The sequence below is a fragment of the Mustelus asterias genome, unplaced genomic scaffold (genome assembly GCF_964213995.1).
Source record: "Mustelus asterias unplaced genomic scaffold, sMusAst1.hap1.1 HAP1_SCAFFOLD_2768, whole genome shotgun sequence".
Lineage (NCBI taxonomy): Eukaryota > Metazoa > Chordata > Chondrichthyes > Carcharhiniformes > Triakidae > Mustelus > Mustelus asterias.
In genome coordinates this window covers 7,501-22,500 of record NW_027592713.1, presented here as the reverse complement: position 1 = coordinate 22,500, position 15,000 = coordinate 7,501, and the positions used below count along the sequence as shown (strand labels likewise).

General features: G+C 55.5%; 1 protein-coding gene across 1 annotated transcript in view; it reads right to left on the bottom strand.

The window, feature by feature from the left end:
• Nucleotides 1–15,000, bottom strand: part of LOC144490007 (pregnancy zone protein-like) — a gene marked incomplete at both ends in the record, with an annotated part of 42,593 nt that overhangs the window by 21,395 nt on the left and 6,198 nt on the right. Inside the window, 3 exons of the mRNA XM_078207832.1 lie at nucleotides 906–1,047; nucleotides 6,166–6,241; nucleotides 11,562–11,708. Of these exons, the coding sequence (XP_078063958.1) occupies nucleotides 906–1,047; nucleotides 6,166–6,241; nucleotides 11,562–11,708 (365 nt within the window). The remainder of the gene's footprint in view (nucleotides 1–905; nucleotides 1,048–6,165; nucleotides 6,242–11,561; nucleotides 11,709–15,000) is intronic.

The following is a 15,000-nucleotide window of genomic DNA, read 5'->3' as shown; positions in this document are numbered from 1 at the left end:
CTCCCCGCGCTCACACTCTCTCCCCGCGCTCACACTCTCTCTCCGCTCACACTCTCTCCCCGCGCTCACACTCTCTCCCCGCGCTCACACTCTCTCTCCGCGCTCACACTCTCTCTCCGCTCACACTCTCTCCCCGCACTCACACTCTCTCCCCGCGCTCACACTCTCTCCCCGCGCTCACACCCTCTCTCCGCTCACACTCTCTCTCCCCGCTCACACTCTCTCTCCCCGCTCACACCCTCTCCCCGCTCACAGTCTCTCCCCGCGCTCACACTCTCTCCCCGCGCTCACACTCTCTCTCCGCTCACACTCTCTCCCCGCGCTCACACTCTCTCTCCGCTCACACTCTCTCCACGCGCTCACACTCTCTCCCCGCGCTCACACTCTCTCTCCGCTCACACTCTCTCCCCGCGCTCACACTCTCTCCCCGCGCTCACACTCTCTCCCCGCGCTCACACTCTCTCTCCGCGCTCACACTCTCTCTCCCCGCTCACACTCTCTCCCCGCGCTCACACTCTCTCTCCCCGCTCACACTCTCTCCCCGCGCTCACACTCTCTCCCCGCGCTCACACTCTCTCTCTCCGCTCACACTCTCTCCCCGCGCTCACACTCTCTCCCCGCGCTCACACTCTCTCCCCGCGCTCACACTCTCTCTCCGCGCTCACACTCTCTCTCCGCGCTCACACTCTCTCCCCGCGCTCACACTCTCTCTCCCCGCTCACACTCTCTCCCCGCTCACACTCTCTCTCCCCGCTCACACTCTCTCCCCGCTCACACTCTCTCTCCCCGCGCTCACACTCTCTCTCCCCGCTCACACTCTCTCCCCGCTCACACACTCTCTCCCCGCGCTCACGCTCTCTCTCTGCGCTCACACTCACTCCGCGCTCAGGAAGCCTAACCCTTACCCAACAGGGACCAACTCCCAAATCCAAGTCTCCGGGAAATATTTTCGCACTTGAATGGATTGACTATTTTGCAGGTATGAATTCATGACCAAACGCTCGAATGGACCCGGAGCACCAAAGTAGTGGCCTCCATGTCGTGACGCTGTCAGAGACACAACCAGGAAACACAGATTAGATACTGAGCTGGGACAGAGAGCAGCGACAGAGGGCGACACCCTCTGGGGCGGTGTGTGTGAGGGTCTCACAGTCTGGGGCAGTGTGTGTGAGGGTCTCACAGTCTGGGGCGGTGTGTGTGAGGGTCTCACAGTCTGGGGCAGTGTGTGTGAGGGTCTCACAGTCTGGGGCGGTGTGTGTGAGGGTCTCACAGTCTGGGGCAGTGTGTGTGAGGGTCTCACAGTCTGGGGCAGTGTGTGTGAGGGTCTCACAGTCTGGGGCGGTGTGTGTGAGGGTCTCACAGTCTGGGGCAGTGTGTGTGTGAGGGTCTCACAGTCTGGGGCAGTGTGTGTGAGGGTCTCACAGTCTGGGGCAGTGTGTGTGAGGGTCTCACAGTCTGGGGCAGTGTGTGTGTGAGGGTCTCACAGTCTGGGGCGGTGTGTGTGAGGGTCTCACAGTCTGGGGCGGTGTGTGTGTGAGGGTCTCACAGTCTGGGGCAGTGTGTGTGAGGGTCTCACAGTCTGGGGCAGTGTGTGTGAGGGTCTCACAGTCTGGGGCGGTGTGTGTGAGGGTCTCACAGTCTGGGGCGGTGTGTGTGAGGGTCTCACAGTCTGGGGCAGTGTGTGTGAGGGTCTCACAGTCTGGGGCAGTGTGTGTGAGGGTCTCACAGTCTGGGGCGGTGTGTGTGAGGGTCTCACAGTCTGGGGCAGTGTGTGTGAGGGTCTCACAGTCTGGGGCGGTGTGTGTGAGGGTCTCACAGTCTGGGGCGGTGTGTGTGAGGGTCTCACAGTCTGGGGCAGTGTGTGTGTGTGGGTCTCACAGTCTGGGGCAGTGTGTGTGAGGGTCTCACAGTCTGGGGCAGTGTGTGTGAGGGTCTCACAGTCTGGGGCAGTGTGTGTGTGAGGGTCTCACAGTCTGGGGCAGTGTGTGTGAGGGTCTCACAGTCTGGGGCGGTGTGTGTGAGGGTCTCACAGTCTGGGGCGGTGTGTGTGAGGGTCTCACAGTCTGGGGCGGTGTGTGTGTGAGGGTCTCACAGTCTGGGGCAGTGTGTGTGAGGGTCTCACAGTCTGGGGCAGTGTGTGTGAGGGTCTCACAGTCTGGGGCGGTGTGTGTGAGGGTCTCACAGTCTGGGGCAGTGTGTGTGAGGGTCTCACAGTCTGGGGCGGTGTGTGTGAGGGTCTCACAGTCTGGGGCAGTGTGTGTGAGGGTCTCACAGTCTGGGGCAGTGTGTGTGAGGGTCTCACAGTCTGGGGCAGTGTGTGTGAGGGTCTCACAGTCTGGGGCGGTGTGTGTGTGAGGGTCTCACAGTCTGGTGCAGTGTGTGTGTGAGGGTCTCACAGTCTGGGGCAGTGTGTGTGTGAGGGTCTCACAGTCTGGGGCAGTGTGTGTGAGGGTCTCACAGTCTGGGGCGGTGTGTGTGTGAGGGTCTCACAGTCTGGGGCAGTGTGTGTGAGGGTCTCACAGTCTGGGGCGGTGTGTGTGAGGGTCTCACAGTCTGGGGCAGTGTGTGTGAGGGTCTCACAGTCTGGGGCAGTGTGTGTGAGGGTCTCACAGTCTGGGCGGTGTGTGTGAGGGTCTCACAGTCTGGGGCGGTGTGTGTGTGGGTCTCACAGTCTGGGGCAGTGTGTGTGTGAGGGTCTCACAGTCTGGGGCAGTGTGTGTGAGGGTCTCACAGTCTGGGGCGGTGTGTGTGTGAGGGTCTCACAGTCTGGGGCGGTGTGTGTGAGGGTCTCACAGTCTGGGGCAGTGTGTGTGTGAGGGTCTCACAGTCTGGGGCGGTGTGTGTGAGGGTCTCACAGTCTGGGGCGGTGTGTGTGTGGGTCTCACAGTCTGGGGCAGTGTGTGTGTGAGGGTCTCACAGTCTGGGGCAGTGTGTGTGAGGGTCTCACAGTCTGGGGCGGTGTGTGTGTGAGGGTCTCACAGTCTGGGGCAGTGTGTGTGAGGGTCTCACAGTCTGGGGCGGTGTGTGTGAGGGTCTCACAGTCTGGGGCGGTGTGTGTGAGGGTCTCACAGTCTGGGGCAGTGTGTGTGAGGGTCTCACAGTCTGGGGCGGTGTGTGTGAGGGTCTCACAGTCTGGGGCGGTGTGTGTGTGAGGGTCTCACAGTCTGGGGCGGTGTGTGTGAGGGTCTCACAGTCTGGGGCGGTGTGTGTGAGGGTCTCACAGTCTGGGGCAGTGTGTGTGAGGGTCTCACAGTCTGGGGCGGTGTGTGTGAGGGTCTCACAGTCTGGGGCGGTGTGTGCGAGGGTCTCACAGTCTGGGCGGTGTGTGTGAGGGTCTCACAGTCTGGGGCAGTGTGTGTGAGGGTCTCACAGTCTGGGGCAGTGTGTGTGAGGGTCTCACAGTCTGGGGCAGTGTGTGTGAGGGTCTCACAGTCTGGGGCAGTGTGTGTGAGGGTCTCACAGTCTGGGGCAGTGTGTGTGAGGGTCTCACAGTCTGGGGCGGTGTGTGTGAGGGTCTCACAGTCTGGGGCAGTGTGTGTGAGGGTCTCACAGTCTGGGGCAGTGTGTGTGAGGGTCTCACAGTCTGGGGCAGTGTGTGTGAGGGTCTCACAGTCTGGGGCGGTGTGTGTGAGAGGGTCCCACAGTCTGGGGCAGTGTGTGTGAGGGTCTCACAGTCTGGGGCAGTGTGTGTGAGGGTCTCACAGTCTGGGGTGGTGTGTGTGAGGGTCTCACAGTCTGGGGCGGTGTGTGTGAGGGTCTCACAGTCTGGGGCAGTGTGTGTGAGGGTCTCACAGTCTGGGGCAGTGTGTGTGAGGGTCTCACAGTCTGGGGCGGTGTGTGTGAGGGTCTCACAGTCTGGGGCGGTGTGTGTGAGGGTCTCACAGTCTGGGGCGGTGTGTGTGAGGGTCTCACAGTCTGGGGCGGTGTGTGTGTGAGGGTCTCACAGTCTGGTGCAGTGTGTGTGTGAGGGTCTCACAGTCTGGGGCGGTGTGTGTGTGAGGGTCTCACAGTCTGGGGCAGTGTGTGTGAGGGTCTCACAGTCTGGGGCAGTGTGTGTGTGAGGGTCTCACAGTCTGGGGCAGTGTGTGTGAGGGTCTCACAGTCTGGGGCGGTGTGTGTGTGAGGGTCTCACAGTCTGGGGCAGTGTGTGTGAGGGTCTCACAGTCTGGGGCGGTGTGTGTGAGGGTCTCACAGTCTGGGGCGGTGTGTGTGAGGGTCTCACAGTCTGGGGCAGTGTGTGTGAGGGTCTCACAGTCTGGGGCAGTGTGTGTGAGGGTCTCACAGTCTGGGGCAGTGTGTGTGAGGGTCTCACAGTCTGGGGCAGTGTGTGTGAGGGTCTCACAGTCTGGGGCAGTGTGTGTGAGGGTCTCACAGTCTGGGGCAGTGTGTGTGAGGGTCTCACAGTCTGGGGCAGTGTGTGTGTGAGGGTCTCACAGTCTGGGGCAGTGTGTGTGAGGGTCTCACAGTCTGGGGCAGTGTGTGTGAGGGTCTCACAGTCTGGGGCAGTGTGTGTGTGAGGGTCTCACAGTCTGGGGCAGTGTGTGTGAGGGTCTCACAGTCTGGGGCAGTGTGTGTGAGGGTCTCACAGTCTGGGGCAGTGTGTGTGTGAGGGTCTCACAGTCTGGGGCAGTGTGTGTGAGGGTCTCACAGTCTGGGGCAGTGTGTGTGAGGGTCTCACAGTCTGGGGCAGTGTGTGTGTGAGGGTCTCACAGTCTGGGTCAGTGTGTGTGAGGGTCTCACAGTCTGGGGCAGTGTGTGTGTGTGAGGGTCTCACAGTCTGGGGCGGTGTGTGTGAGGGTCTCACAGTCTGGGGCGGTGTGTGTGAGGGTCTCACAGTCTGGGGCGGTGTGTGTGAGGGTCTCACAGTCTGGGGCGGTGTGTGTGAGGGTCTCACAGTCTGGGGCAGTGTGTGTGTGAGGGTCTCACAGTCTGGGGCAGTGTGTGTGAGGGTCTCACAGTCTGGGGCAGTGTGTGTGAGGGTCTCACAGTCTGGGGCAGTGTGTGTGTGAGGGTCTCACAGTCTGGGGCGGTGTGTGTGAGGGTCTCACAGTCTGGGGCAGTGTGTGTGTGAGGGTCTCACAGTCTGGGGCAGTGTGTGTGAGGGTCTCACAGTCTGGGGCAGTGTGTGTGAGGGTCTCACAGTCTGGGGCGGTGTGTGTGAGGGTCTCACAGTCTGGGGCGGTGTGTGTGAGGGTCTCACAGTCTGGGGCAGTGTGTGTGAGGGTCTCACAGTCTGGGGCAGTGTGTGTGTGAGGGTCTCACAGTCTGGGGCAGTGTGTGTGAGGGTCTCACAGTCTGGGGCAGTGTGTGTGTGAGGGTCTCACAGTCTGGGGCAGTGTGTGTGAGGGTCTCACAGTCTGGGGCAGTGTGTGTGAGGGTCTCACAGTCTGGGGCAGTGTGTGTGAGGGTCTCACAGTCTGGGGCAGTGTGTGTGAGGGTCTCACAGTCTGGGGCAGTGTGTGTGAGGGTCTCACAGTCTGGGGCAGTGTGTGTGAGGGTCTCACAGTCTGGGGCAGTGTGTGTGAGGGTCTCACAGTCTGGGGCGGTGTGTGTGAGGGTCTCACAGTCTGGGGCAGTGTGTGTGAGGGTCTCACAGTCTGGGGCAGTGTGTGTGAGGGTCTCACAGTCTGGGGCGGTGTGTGTGAGGGTCTCACAGTCTGGGGCGGTGTGTGTGAGGGTCTCACAGTCTGGGGCAGTGTGTGTGAGGGTCCCACAGTCTGGGGCGGTGTGTGTGAGGGTCTCACAGTCTGGGGCAGTGTGTGTGTGAGGGTCTCACAGTCTGGGGCAGTGTGTGTGAGGGTCTCACAGTCTGGGGCGGTGTGTGTGTGAGGGTCTCACAGTCTGGGGCAGTGTGTGTGAGGGTCTCACAGTCTGGGGCGGTGTGTGTGAGGGTCTCACAGTCTGGGGCAGTGTGTGTGAGGGTCTCACAGTCTGGGGCAGTGTGTGTGAGGGTCTCACAGTCTGGGGCGGTGTGTGTGAGGGTCCCACAGTCTGGGGGAGAGTGAATGAGGGCCAGTGGTGAGGGTCACACAGTCTGGGCAGGATTATCAGGTGAGCGGGGTCTGATGTCCCTCCCCCTGCGTCCCCCTCCCCCGCTGAAAGACCCTCAGACAGAATAGTGCTCAAACATTCTGGTGAACTTTGGAGCGATCCCACGTTACTTACACAGGATCGGTGGCCTGATTTCACATTCGATGGGTTTGTGATATTCCGTGTCCGTCAGAATCTTCAATCCCATGTCCTGTTGGGAAGATCAGACACCATCATAGCAGGAGCGAGGGAGAGGGAAAACAAGATTCGAGAGCAAAATGGAGAGAGAGCGAGAGGCAGAGAGATGGAAGGGCAGGAGACGCAAAGTCAGGGAGAGGGAGAGAGAGGCAGAGGGAGAAAAAGAGAGAGAGCGAGGTAGACAGCGAGAGAGAGAGCGAGAGACAGAGAGCGAGAGAGAGAGTGAGAGCGAGAGACAGAGAGAGAGAGAGGTAGAGAGAGAGAGAGGTAGACAGCGAGAGAGACAGCGAGAGAGAAAGCGAGAGACAGAGAGCGAGAGAGAGAATGAGAGCGAGACAGAGCGAGACAGAGAGCGAGACAGAGAGAGAGAGACAGAGAGAGAGACAGAGAGAGAGAGACAGAGAGCGAGAGCGAGACAGAGAGAGCGAGAGACAGAGAGAGCGAGACAGAGAGCGAGAGACAGAGAGAGAGAGACAGAGAGAGAGAGAGACAGAGAGAGAGAGAGACAGAGAGAGAGACAGAGAGAGAGAGACAGAGAGCGAGACAGAGAGAGAGAGAGACAGAGAGAGCGAGACAGAGAGCGAGAGACAGAGAGCGAGAGCGAGAGACAGAGAGCGAGAGCGAGAGACAGAGAGCGAGACAGAGAGCGAGACAGAGAACGAGACAGAGAGCGAGACAGAGAGCGAGACAGAGAGCGAGACAGTGAACGAGACGGAGAGCGAGACGGAGAGCGAGACGGAGAGCGAGACGGAGAGCGAGACGGAGAGAGAGACGGAGAGAGAGACAGAGAGAGAGACAGAGAGAGAGACAGAGAGAGAGACAGAGAGAGAGACAGAGAGGGAGACAGAGAGGGAGACAGAGAGGGAGACAGAGAGGGAGACAGAGAGAGAGAGACAGAGAGAGAGACAGAGAGAGAGACAGAGAGAGAGACAGAGAGAGAGACAGAGAGAGAGAGACAGAGAGCGAGAGAGAGAGAGAGAGAGAGACAGAGAGCAAGAGGGAGAGAGAGACAGAGAGAGTGAGGGAGAGAGAGGGGGGGAATGTGTAACTGAGAGAGAGAGAGAGCGAGAGAGGGAGCGAGAGAGAGAGAAAGAGAGACAGAGAGAGAGAGAGACAGAGAGTGAGACAGAGAGAGAGCGAGAGTGAGAGCGAGAGAGAGAGAGAGAGAAAGAGCGAGAGAGAGAGGGACAGAGAGAGACAGACAGAGAGAGTGAGGGAGAGAGAGGGGGGGAATGTGTAACTGAGAGACAGAGAGAGCGAGAGAGAGAGCGAGAGAGAGAGAGAGAAAGAGAGACAGAGAGAGAGAGAGACAGAGAGTGAGACAGAGAGAGAGCGAGAGTGAGAGCGAGAGAGAGAGCGAGAGAAAGAGCGAGAGAGAGAGAGACAGAGAGAGACAGACAGAGAGAGTGAGGGAGAGAGAGGGGGGGAATGTGTAACTGAGAGACAGAGAGAGAGAGAGACAGAGAGCGAGACAGAGAGAGAGAGAGAGACAGAGAGAGAGACAGAGAGAGAGACAGAGAGAGAGACAGAGAGAGAGACAGAGAGAGAGAGACAGAGAGAGCGAGACAGAGAGAGCGTGACAGAGAAAGCGCGTGGGAGAAAGAGAGAGGGAGAGAGAGAGAGGGAGAGAGAGGGGGGGAATGTGTAACTGAGAGACAGAGAGAGAGAGACAGAGAGAGAGAGAGAGACAGAGAGAGAGACAGAGAGCGAGACAGAGAGAGAGACAGAGAGAGAGACAGAGAGCGAGACAGAGAGCGAGACAGAGAGCGAGACAGAGAGCGAGACAGAGAGCGAGACAGAGAGGGAGAATGTGTGAGAGAGAGTGAGAGAGAGAGGGGGAATGTGTAAGAGAGAGGGAGAGAGAGAGGGGCAATGTATAACAGAGAGAGTGAGAGAGAGAAAGGGGGGGGAATGTGTAAGAGCGAGGGAGAGAGAGGGGGGGAATGTGTAACAGACTGTGAAAGAGAGAGAGAGAGGGAATGTGTAACAGAGTGTGAGAGAGAGAGAGGGAATGTGTAACAGAAAGAGAGAGAGGGGGAATGTGTAACAGAGAGGGAGAGCGAAAGAGAATGAGAGAGAGAGAGTGAGCGAGGGAGAATGAAACAGAGAGTGAGCGAGAGAGACAGACTCTCTTTCTCTCTCTCACACATTCTCTCTCTGTCTCTCTCTTTCTCGCTCTCTCTCTCGCTCTCTCTCTCTCTGTCTCTCAGTTACACATTCCCCCCCTCTCTCCCTCACTCTCTCTTTCTCCCACGCTCTTTCTCTGTCACGCTCTCTGTCTCGCTCTCTGTCACTCCCTCTGTCTCTCTCTCTCACCTCACTCACGCGCTCTTCCTCCCTCGCTCACTCGCTCTTTCTCCCTCGCTCACTCGCTCTTTCTCCCTCACTCACTCGCTCTCCTCCCTCGCTCTTTCTCCCTCGCTCACTCGCTCTTTCTCCCTCGCTCTCTCGCTCTTTCTCACTCGCTCTTTCTCCCTCACTCACTCGCTCTCCTCCCTCGCTCACTCGCTCTTTCTCCCTCGCTCACTCGCTCTTCCTCCCTCGCTCACTCGCTCTTCCTCCCTCGCTCACTCGCTCTTCCTCCCTCGCTCACTCGCTCTTTCTCCCTCACTCACTCGCTCTTTCTCCCTCACTCACTCGCTCTTTCTCCCTCGCTTTCTCCCTCACTCACTCGCTCTCCTCCCTCGCTCACTCACTCTTTTTCCCTCGCTCACTCGCTCTTTCTCCCTCGCTCACTCGCTCTTCCTCCCTCGCTCACTCGCTCTTTTTCCCTCGCTCACTCGCTCTCCTCCCTCGCTCACTCGCTCTTCCTCCCTCGCTCACTCACTCTTTCTCCCTCACTCACTCGCTCTTCCTCCCTCGCTCACTCGCTCTCCTCCCTCGCTCACTCGCTCTTTCTCCCTCACGCACTCGCTCTTTCTCCCTCACGCACTCGCTCTTTCTCACTCGCTCTTTCTCCCTCACTCACTCGCTCTCCTCCCTCGCTCTTTCTCCCTCGCTCACTCGCTCTTTCTCCCTCGCTCTCTCGCTCTTTCTCACTTGCTCTTTCTCCCTCACTCACTCGCTCTCCTCCCTCGCTCACTCGCTCTTTCTCCCTCGCTCACTCGCTCTTCCTCCCTCGCTCACTCGCTCTTCCTCCCTCGCTCACTCGCTCTTCCTCCCTCGCTCACTCGCTCTTTCTCCCTCACTCACTCGCTCTTTCTCCCTCACTCACTCGCTCTTTCTCCCTCGCTTTCTCCCTCACTCACTCGCTCTCCTCCCTCGCTCACTCACTCTTTTTCCCTCGCTCACTCGCTCTTTCTCCCTCGCTCACTCGCTCTTCCTCCCTCGCTCACTCGCTCTTTTTCCCTCGCTCACTCACTCTCCTCCCTCGCTCACTCGCTCTTCCTCCCTCGCTCACTCACTCTTTCTCCCTCACTCACTCGCTCTTCCTCCCTCGCTCACTCGCTCTCCTCCCTCGCTCACTCGCTCTTTCTCCCTCACGCACTCGCTCTTCCTCCCTCGCTCACTCGCTCTGCCTCCCCCGCTCACTCGCTCTTTCTCCCTCGCTCACTCGCTCTGCCTCCCTCGCTCACTCGCTCTGCCTCCCTCGCTCACTCGCTCTGCCTCCCTCGCTCACTCGCTCTGCCTCCCTCACTCACTCTCTTTCTCCCTCCCTCACTCGCTCTCTCTCTTTCATTCTCCCTCGCTCACTCTCTCTCTTTCTCTCTCGCTCTCCCTCTCTGTTACACATTACCCCTCTCTCTCTTTCTGTTACACATTCCCCCCCTCACTCTCCCTCGCTCTTACACATTCCCCCCCCTTTCTCTCTCTCACTCTCTCTCTCTGTTATGCATTCCCCCTCTCTCTCTCTCTTACACATTCCCCCTCTCTCTCTCTCTCTCACACATTCGCCCCCTCTTTCTCCCTCTCTCTTACACATTCCCTCTCTCTCTGTTCCACATTCCCCCTCTCTCTCTGTTGCACATTCCCTCTCTCTCTCTCTCGCTCTGTTACACATTCCCCCCCTCTCTCCCTCGCTCTTACACATTCCCTCTCTCTCTCTCTCGCTCTGTGACACATTCCCCCCCCTCTCCCTCGCTCTTACACATTCTCCCCCTCTCTCTCTTTCACTCTCTCTCTGTTATACATTCCCCCCCCTCTCTCTTACACATTCGCCCCCTCTCTCTCCCTCTCTCTTACACATTACCCCTCTCTCTCTCCCTCTCTTACACATTCCCCCCTCTTTCTCTCTCTCTCTTACACATTCCCGCTCTCTCTCTCTCTGTTACACATTCCCTCTCTCTCCCTCCCTCTGTTACACATTCCCTCTCTCTCTCTCCCTCTGTTACACATTCCCTCTCTCTCTCTCCCTCTCTCTGTTACACATTCCCCCTCTCTCTCTCCCTCTGTTACACATTCCCCCTCTCTCTCTCTTACACATTCCCTCTCTCTCTCTCTCTTACACATTCCCCCTCTCTCTGCCTCTCTCTCTGTTATGATGTGGAGATGCCGGCGTTGGACTGGGGTAAACACAGTAAGAAGTTTAACAACACCAGGTTAAAGTCCAACAGGTTTATTTGGTAGCAAAAGCCACACAAGCTTTTGAGGCTCTAAGCCCCTTCTTCAGGTGAGTGGGAATTCTGTTCACAAACAGAGCTTATAAAGACACAGACTCAATTTACATGAATAATGGTTGGAATGCGAATACTTACAACTAATCAAGTCTTTAAGAAACAAAACAATGTGAGTGGAGAGAGCATCAAGACAGGCTAAAAAGATGTGTATGTGTAAGAGAGGGAGACAATACACATCTTTTTAGCCTGTCTTGATGCTCTCTCCACTCACATTGTTTTGTTTCTTAAAGACTGGATTAGTTGTAAGTATTCGCATTCCAACCATGATTCATGTAAATTGAGTCTGTGTCTTTATATGCTCTGTTTGTGAACAGAATTCCCACTCACCTGAAGAAGGGGCTTGGAGCTCCGAAAGCTAGTGTGGCTTTTGCTACCAAATAAACCTGTTGGACTTTAACCTGGTGTTGTTAAACTTCTCTCTCTGTTACACATTCCCTCTCTCTCTCTCTCTGTTACATTCCCTCTCTCTCTCTCTCTGTTACTCATTCCTTCTCTCCCTCTCTGTTACACATTCCCTCTCTCTGCCTCTCTCTCTGTTACACATTCCCTCTCTCTCTCTCTCTCTTACACATTCCCTCTCTCTCTCTCTCTGTTACACATTCCCTCTCTCTCTCTCTCTGTTACACATTCCCTCTCTCTGCCTCCTCTCCCACGTTACGAGGCTCAGACTGAGTCAGGATTTGCGGATGAACGGTGAGCTGGCGAAGGGTGTTGAACCTGGAGAATGTTGGCAAAGTCTCCCATGACATCGTCCCTGGACAAGGGCATCGCCAAGGGGTCCTGACGTCTGCAGAAGTCCTCATCGTTTTCCCGAACGGAATAATGGTACTGAGAGAGGTCCTGTACTGGCAGCATCGAATACACCTGGAGATACCAGAGACAAGAACTCATCAGGAGGATGAAGATCTGAAGATGGATTCCTCGCTCCTCTGAAGAGCGGACTGTCAGAATCGCAACCCTCGAGTTTGACTTTAACACAAGATATTTAACCTATAGATTGTCTTCATTTTACTTTACCAGAAGGATGTAGAGGCTTTGGAGGGAGTACAGAGAATGTTTACCAGGATGTTGCCTGGTATGGAGGGTCTTAGCGATGAGGAGAGATTGGGTCAACTGGGCTTGTTCTCCCTGGAAAGACAGAGGATGAGGGGCGACCTAATAGAGGTGTATAAAATTATGAAGGGCATAGATAGGGTGAACAGTGGAAAGCTTTTTCCCAGGTCGGAGGTGACGAACACAAGGGGTCACGGGTTCAAGGTGAGGGGGGCAAGGTTCAACACAGATGTCAGGGGGACGTATTTTACACAGAGGGTGGTGGGGGCCTGGAATGCACTGCCGAGCAAGGTGATTGAGGCGGACACGCTGGGATCGTTTAAGACTTATCGAGATTGCCACATGAACAGACTGGGAATAGAGGGATACAAACAAATGGTCTAGTTGGGCACATGAGCAGCACAGGCTTGGAGGGCCGAAGGGACTGTTCCTGTGCTGGATTGTTCTTTGTTCTTTGTACTTGCCAGCAAGTGGACGGGTCTTGAGGCGAAGGGTTGAAAACACCACTACACCAGACAAAGAAAATCATCCTGGTTTATACAATTCTGCAGCTCACAATCAGCTGGGCTGTGGTAAACCAGTGTTAGCTGTTATCTGTTGTGGTTAACCACTGTTAGTATCTGTTATTATCTGTATATGTGGCACATCCCTGTCGGCTCCGCCCAAGACTCCTCCCCCTGGTCCGGGTATAAAGGCGATGACTCCTCCCCCTAGCCTTCAGTACAGACCAGAACTCCGACAGGGATGGCTCCAAGTTCTTGTTAATAAAAGCCTATTTGTTCTTGCATACAAACTAGTCTTTGCTTGATTGATGGTGCATCATGGACACAATCCAATCAAAAGGATTACAAATGACATCGTTTACATATTGATCCAATCGAAGGAAAATACTGAACCACCGTGATCTATGTGATAGAGTCAGAGAGGTTCACAGCATGGAAACAGGCCCTTCGGCCCAACTTGTCCATGCCACCCCTTTTTAAAACCCCAAAGCTAGTCCCAATTGCCCACATTGGCCCATCTCCCTCTATACCCATCGTACCCATGTAACTGTCTAAATGCTTTTTAAAAGACAAAATTGTACCCGCCTCTACTACTGCCTCTGGCAGCTCGTTCCAGACACTCACCGCCCTGTGTGTGAAAGAATTGCCCCTCTGGACCCTTTTGTATCTCTCCCCTCTCAACTTAAACCTACGCCCTCGAGTTTTAGACTCCCCTACCTTTGGGGAAAAGATATTGACTATCTAGCTGATCTGTGCCCCTCATTATTTTATAGACCTCTATAAGATCACCCCTCAGCCTCCTACGCTCCAGAGAAAAAAGTCCCAGTCTATCCAGCCTCTCCTTATAACTCAATCCATCAAGTCCCGGTAGCATCCGAGTAAATCTTTTCTGCACTCTTTCTAGTTTAATAATATCCTTTCTATAATAGGGTGACCAGAACTGCACACAGTATTCCAAGTGTGGCCTTACCAATGTCTTGTACAACTTCAACAAGACGTCCCAACTCCTGTATTCAATGTTCTGACCAATGAAACCAAGCATGCCGAATGCCTTCTTCACCACTCTGTCCACCTGTGACTCCACTTTCAAGGTTACCTCATGGGATACCCCCATATATCATCCCTAAGCCTTGTGAACTCTCCTTGAATTTCTTCATCAGACATCCTGTCTCTATTTTGTGAGCAGTCTCTCAAAGCATCTTCACTAAAACAGTCTCACATGGGCATCCTGTAATTGATAAAGGGGGGCCTACTAAAGCCATTAATATTTTATTGCCTTGTCAGTGAAGTTGTCTAAATCTCTCAGGGATGTGGTCAACTCAACTTCCCAAGGAATTTTACTTTATTCATTCGTGGGACACGTGCGTCGCCGGCTGGGCCCAGCGTTTATTGCCCATCCCTAGTTGCCCCTTGAGAAGGTGGCGGTGAGCCGCCATCTTGAATCGCTGCAGTCCATGTTCTGTGGGTTGACCCACAATGCCGTGAGGGAGGGAATTCCAGGATTTTGACCCAGCGGCTGTGAAGGAACGGCGATATATTTCCAAGTCAGGATGGTGAGTGGCTTGGAGGGGAACTTGCAGGTGGTGGTGTTCCCATGTATCTGCTGCCCTTGTCCTTGTAGATGGAAGTGGTCACGGTTTGGAAGGCGCTGTCTAAGGATCTTTGGTGAGTTGCTGCATCTTGTAGATAGTAGACACTGCTGCTACTGAGCGTCGGTGGTGGAGGGATTGAATGTTTGTAGATGGCAGAATCATACAGGGCAGAAGGAGGCCATTCAGCCCATCAAGTCTGCACCGATCACAATCCCACCCAGGTCCTATCCCCATAAACCCATGTATTTACCCCAGCCAGTCGCCCTGACACTAAGGGGTACTTGAACATGGCCAATCCACCTAACCCGCACACCTTTGGACAGTGGGATGAAACCGGAGCACCCGGAGGAAACCCACGCAGAAACAGGGGAGAACATGCAAACTCCACACAGACAGTGAACCAAGCCTGGAATCGAACCTGGGACCCTGGTGAGGCAGCAGTGCCAACCACTGTGCCCGCACAGATGTGGTGCCAATCAAGTGGGCTGCTTTGTCCTGGATGGTGTCGAGCTTCTTGGGTGTTGTTGGAGCTGAATCAATCTCGACAAGTGGGCAGTATTCCATCGCACTCCTGACTTGTGTCCTTGTAGATGGTGGACAGGCTTTGGGGGGAGTCAGGAGGTGAGTTACTCTCCGCAGGATTCCCAGCCTCTGACCTGCTCTTGTAGCCAGTGTTCATGTGGCAAGTCCAGTTGAGGTTCTGGTTAACCGTGACCCCCAAGGATGTTGACAGTGGGGGGAGTCAGTGATGGTTACACCATTGAATGTCAAAGGGCGGTGGTTAGGGTGTCTCTTATTGGCGATGGTCATTGTCTGGGGAGTTTATGAATATATATCTGGAAGATAAAGGGCGCCCAACAGGCAACATCACCTCCTGCAGCAACAATAATCTCACCCTCAATGTCAACAAAACAAACGAGATTGTCATCGACTTCAGGAAGCGTAAAGGAGAACATGCCCCTGTCTACAGGGAGACCAAGTAGAAAGGGTCGAGAGCTTCAGGTCTTT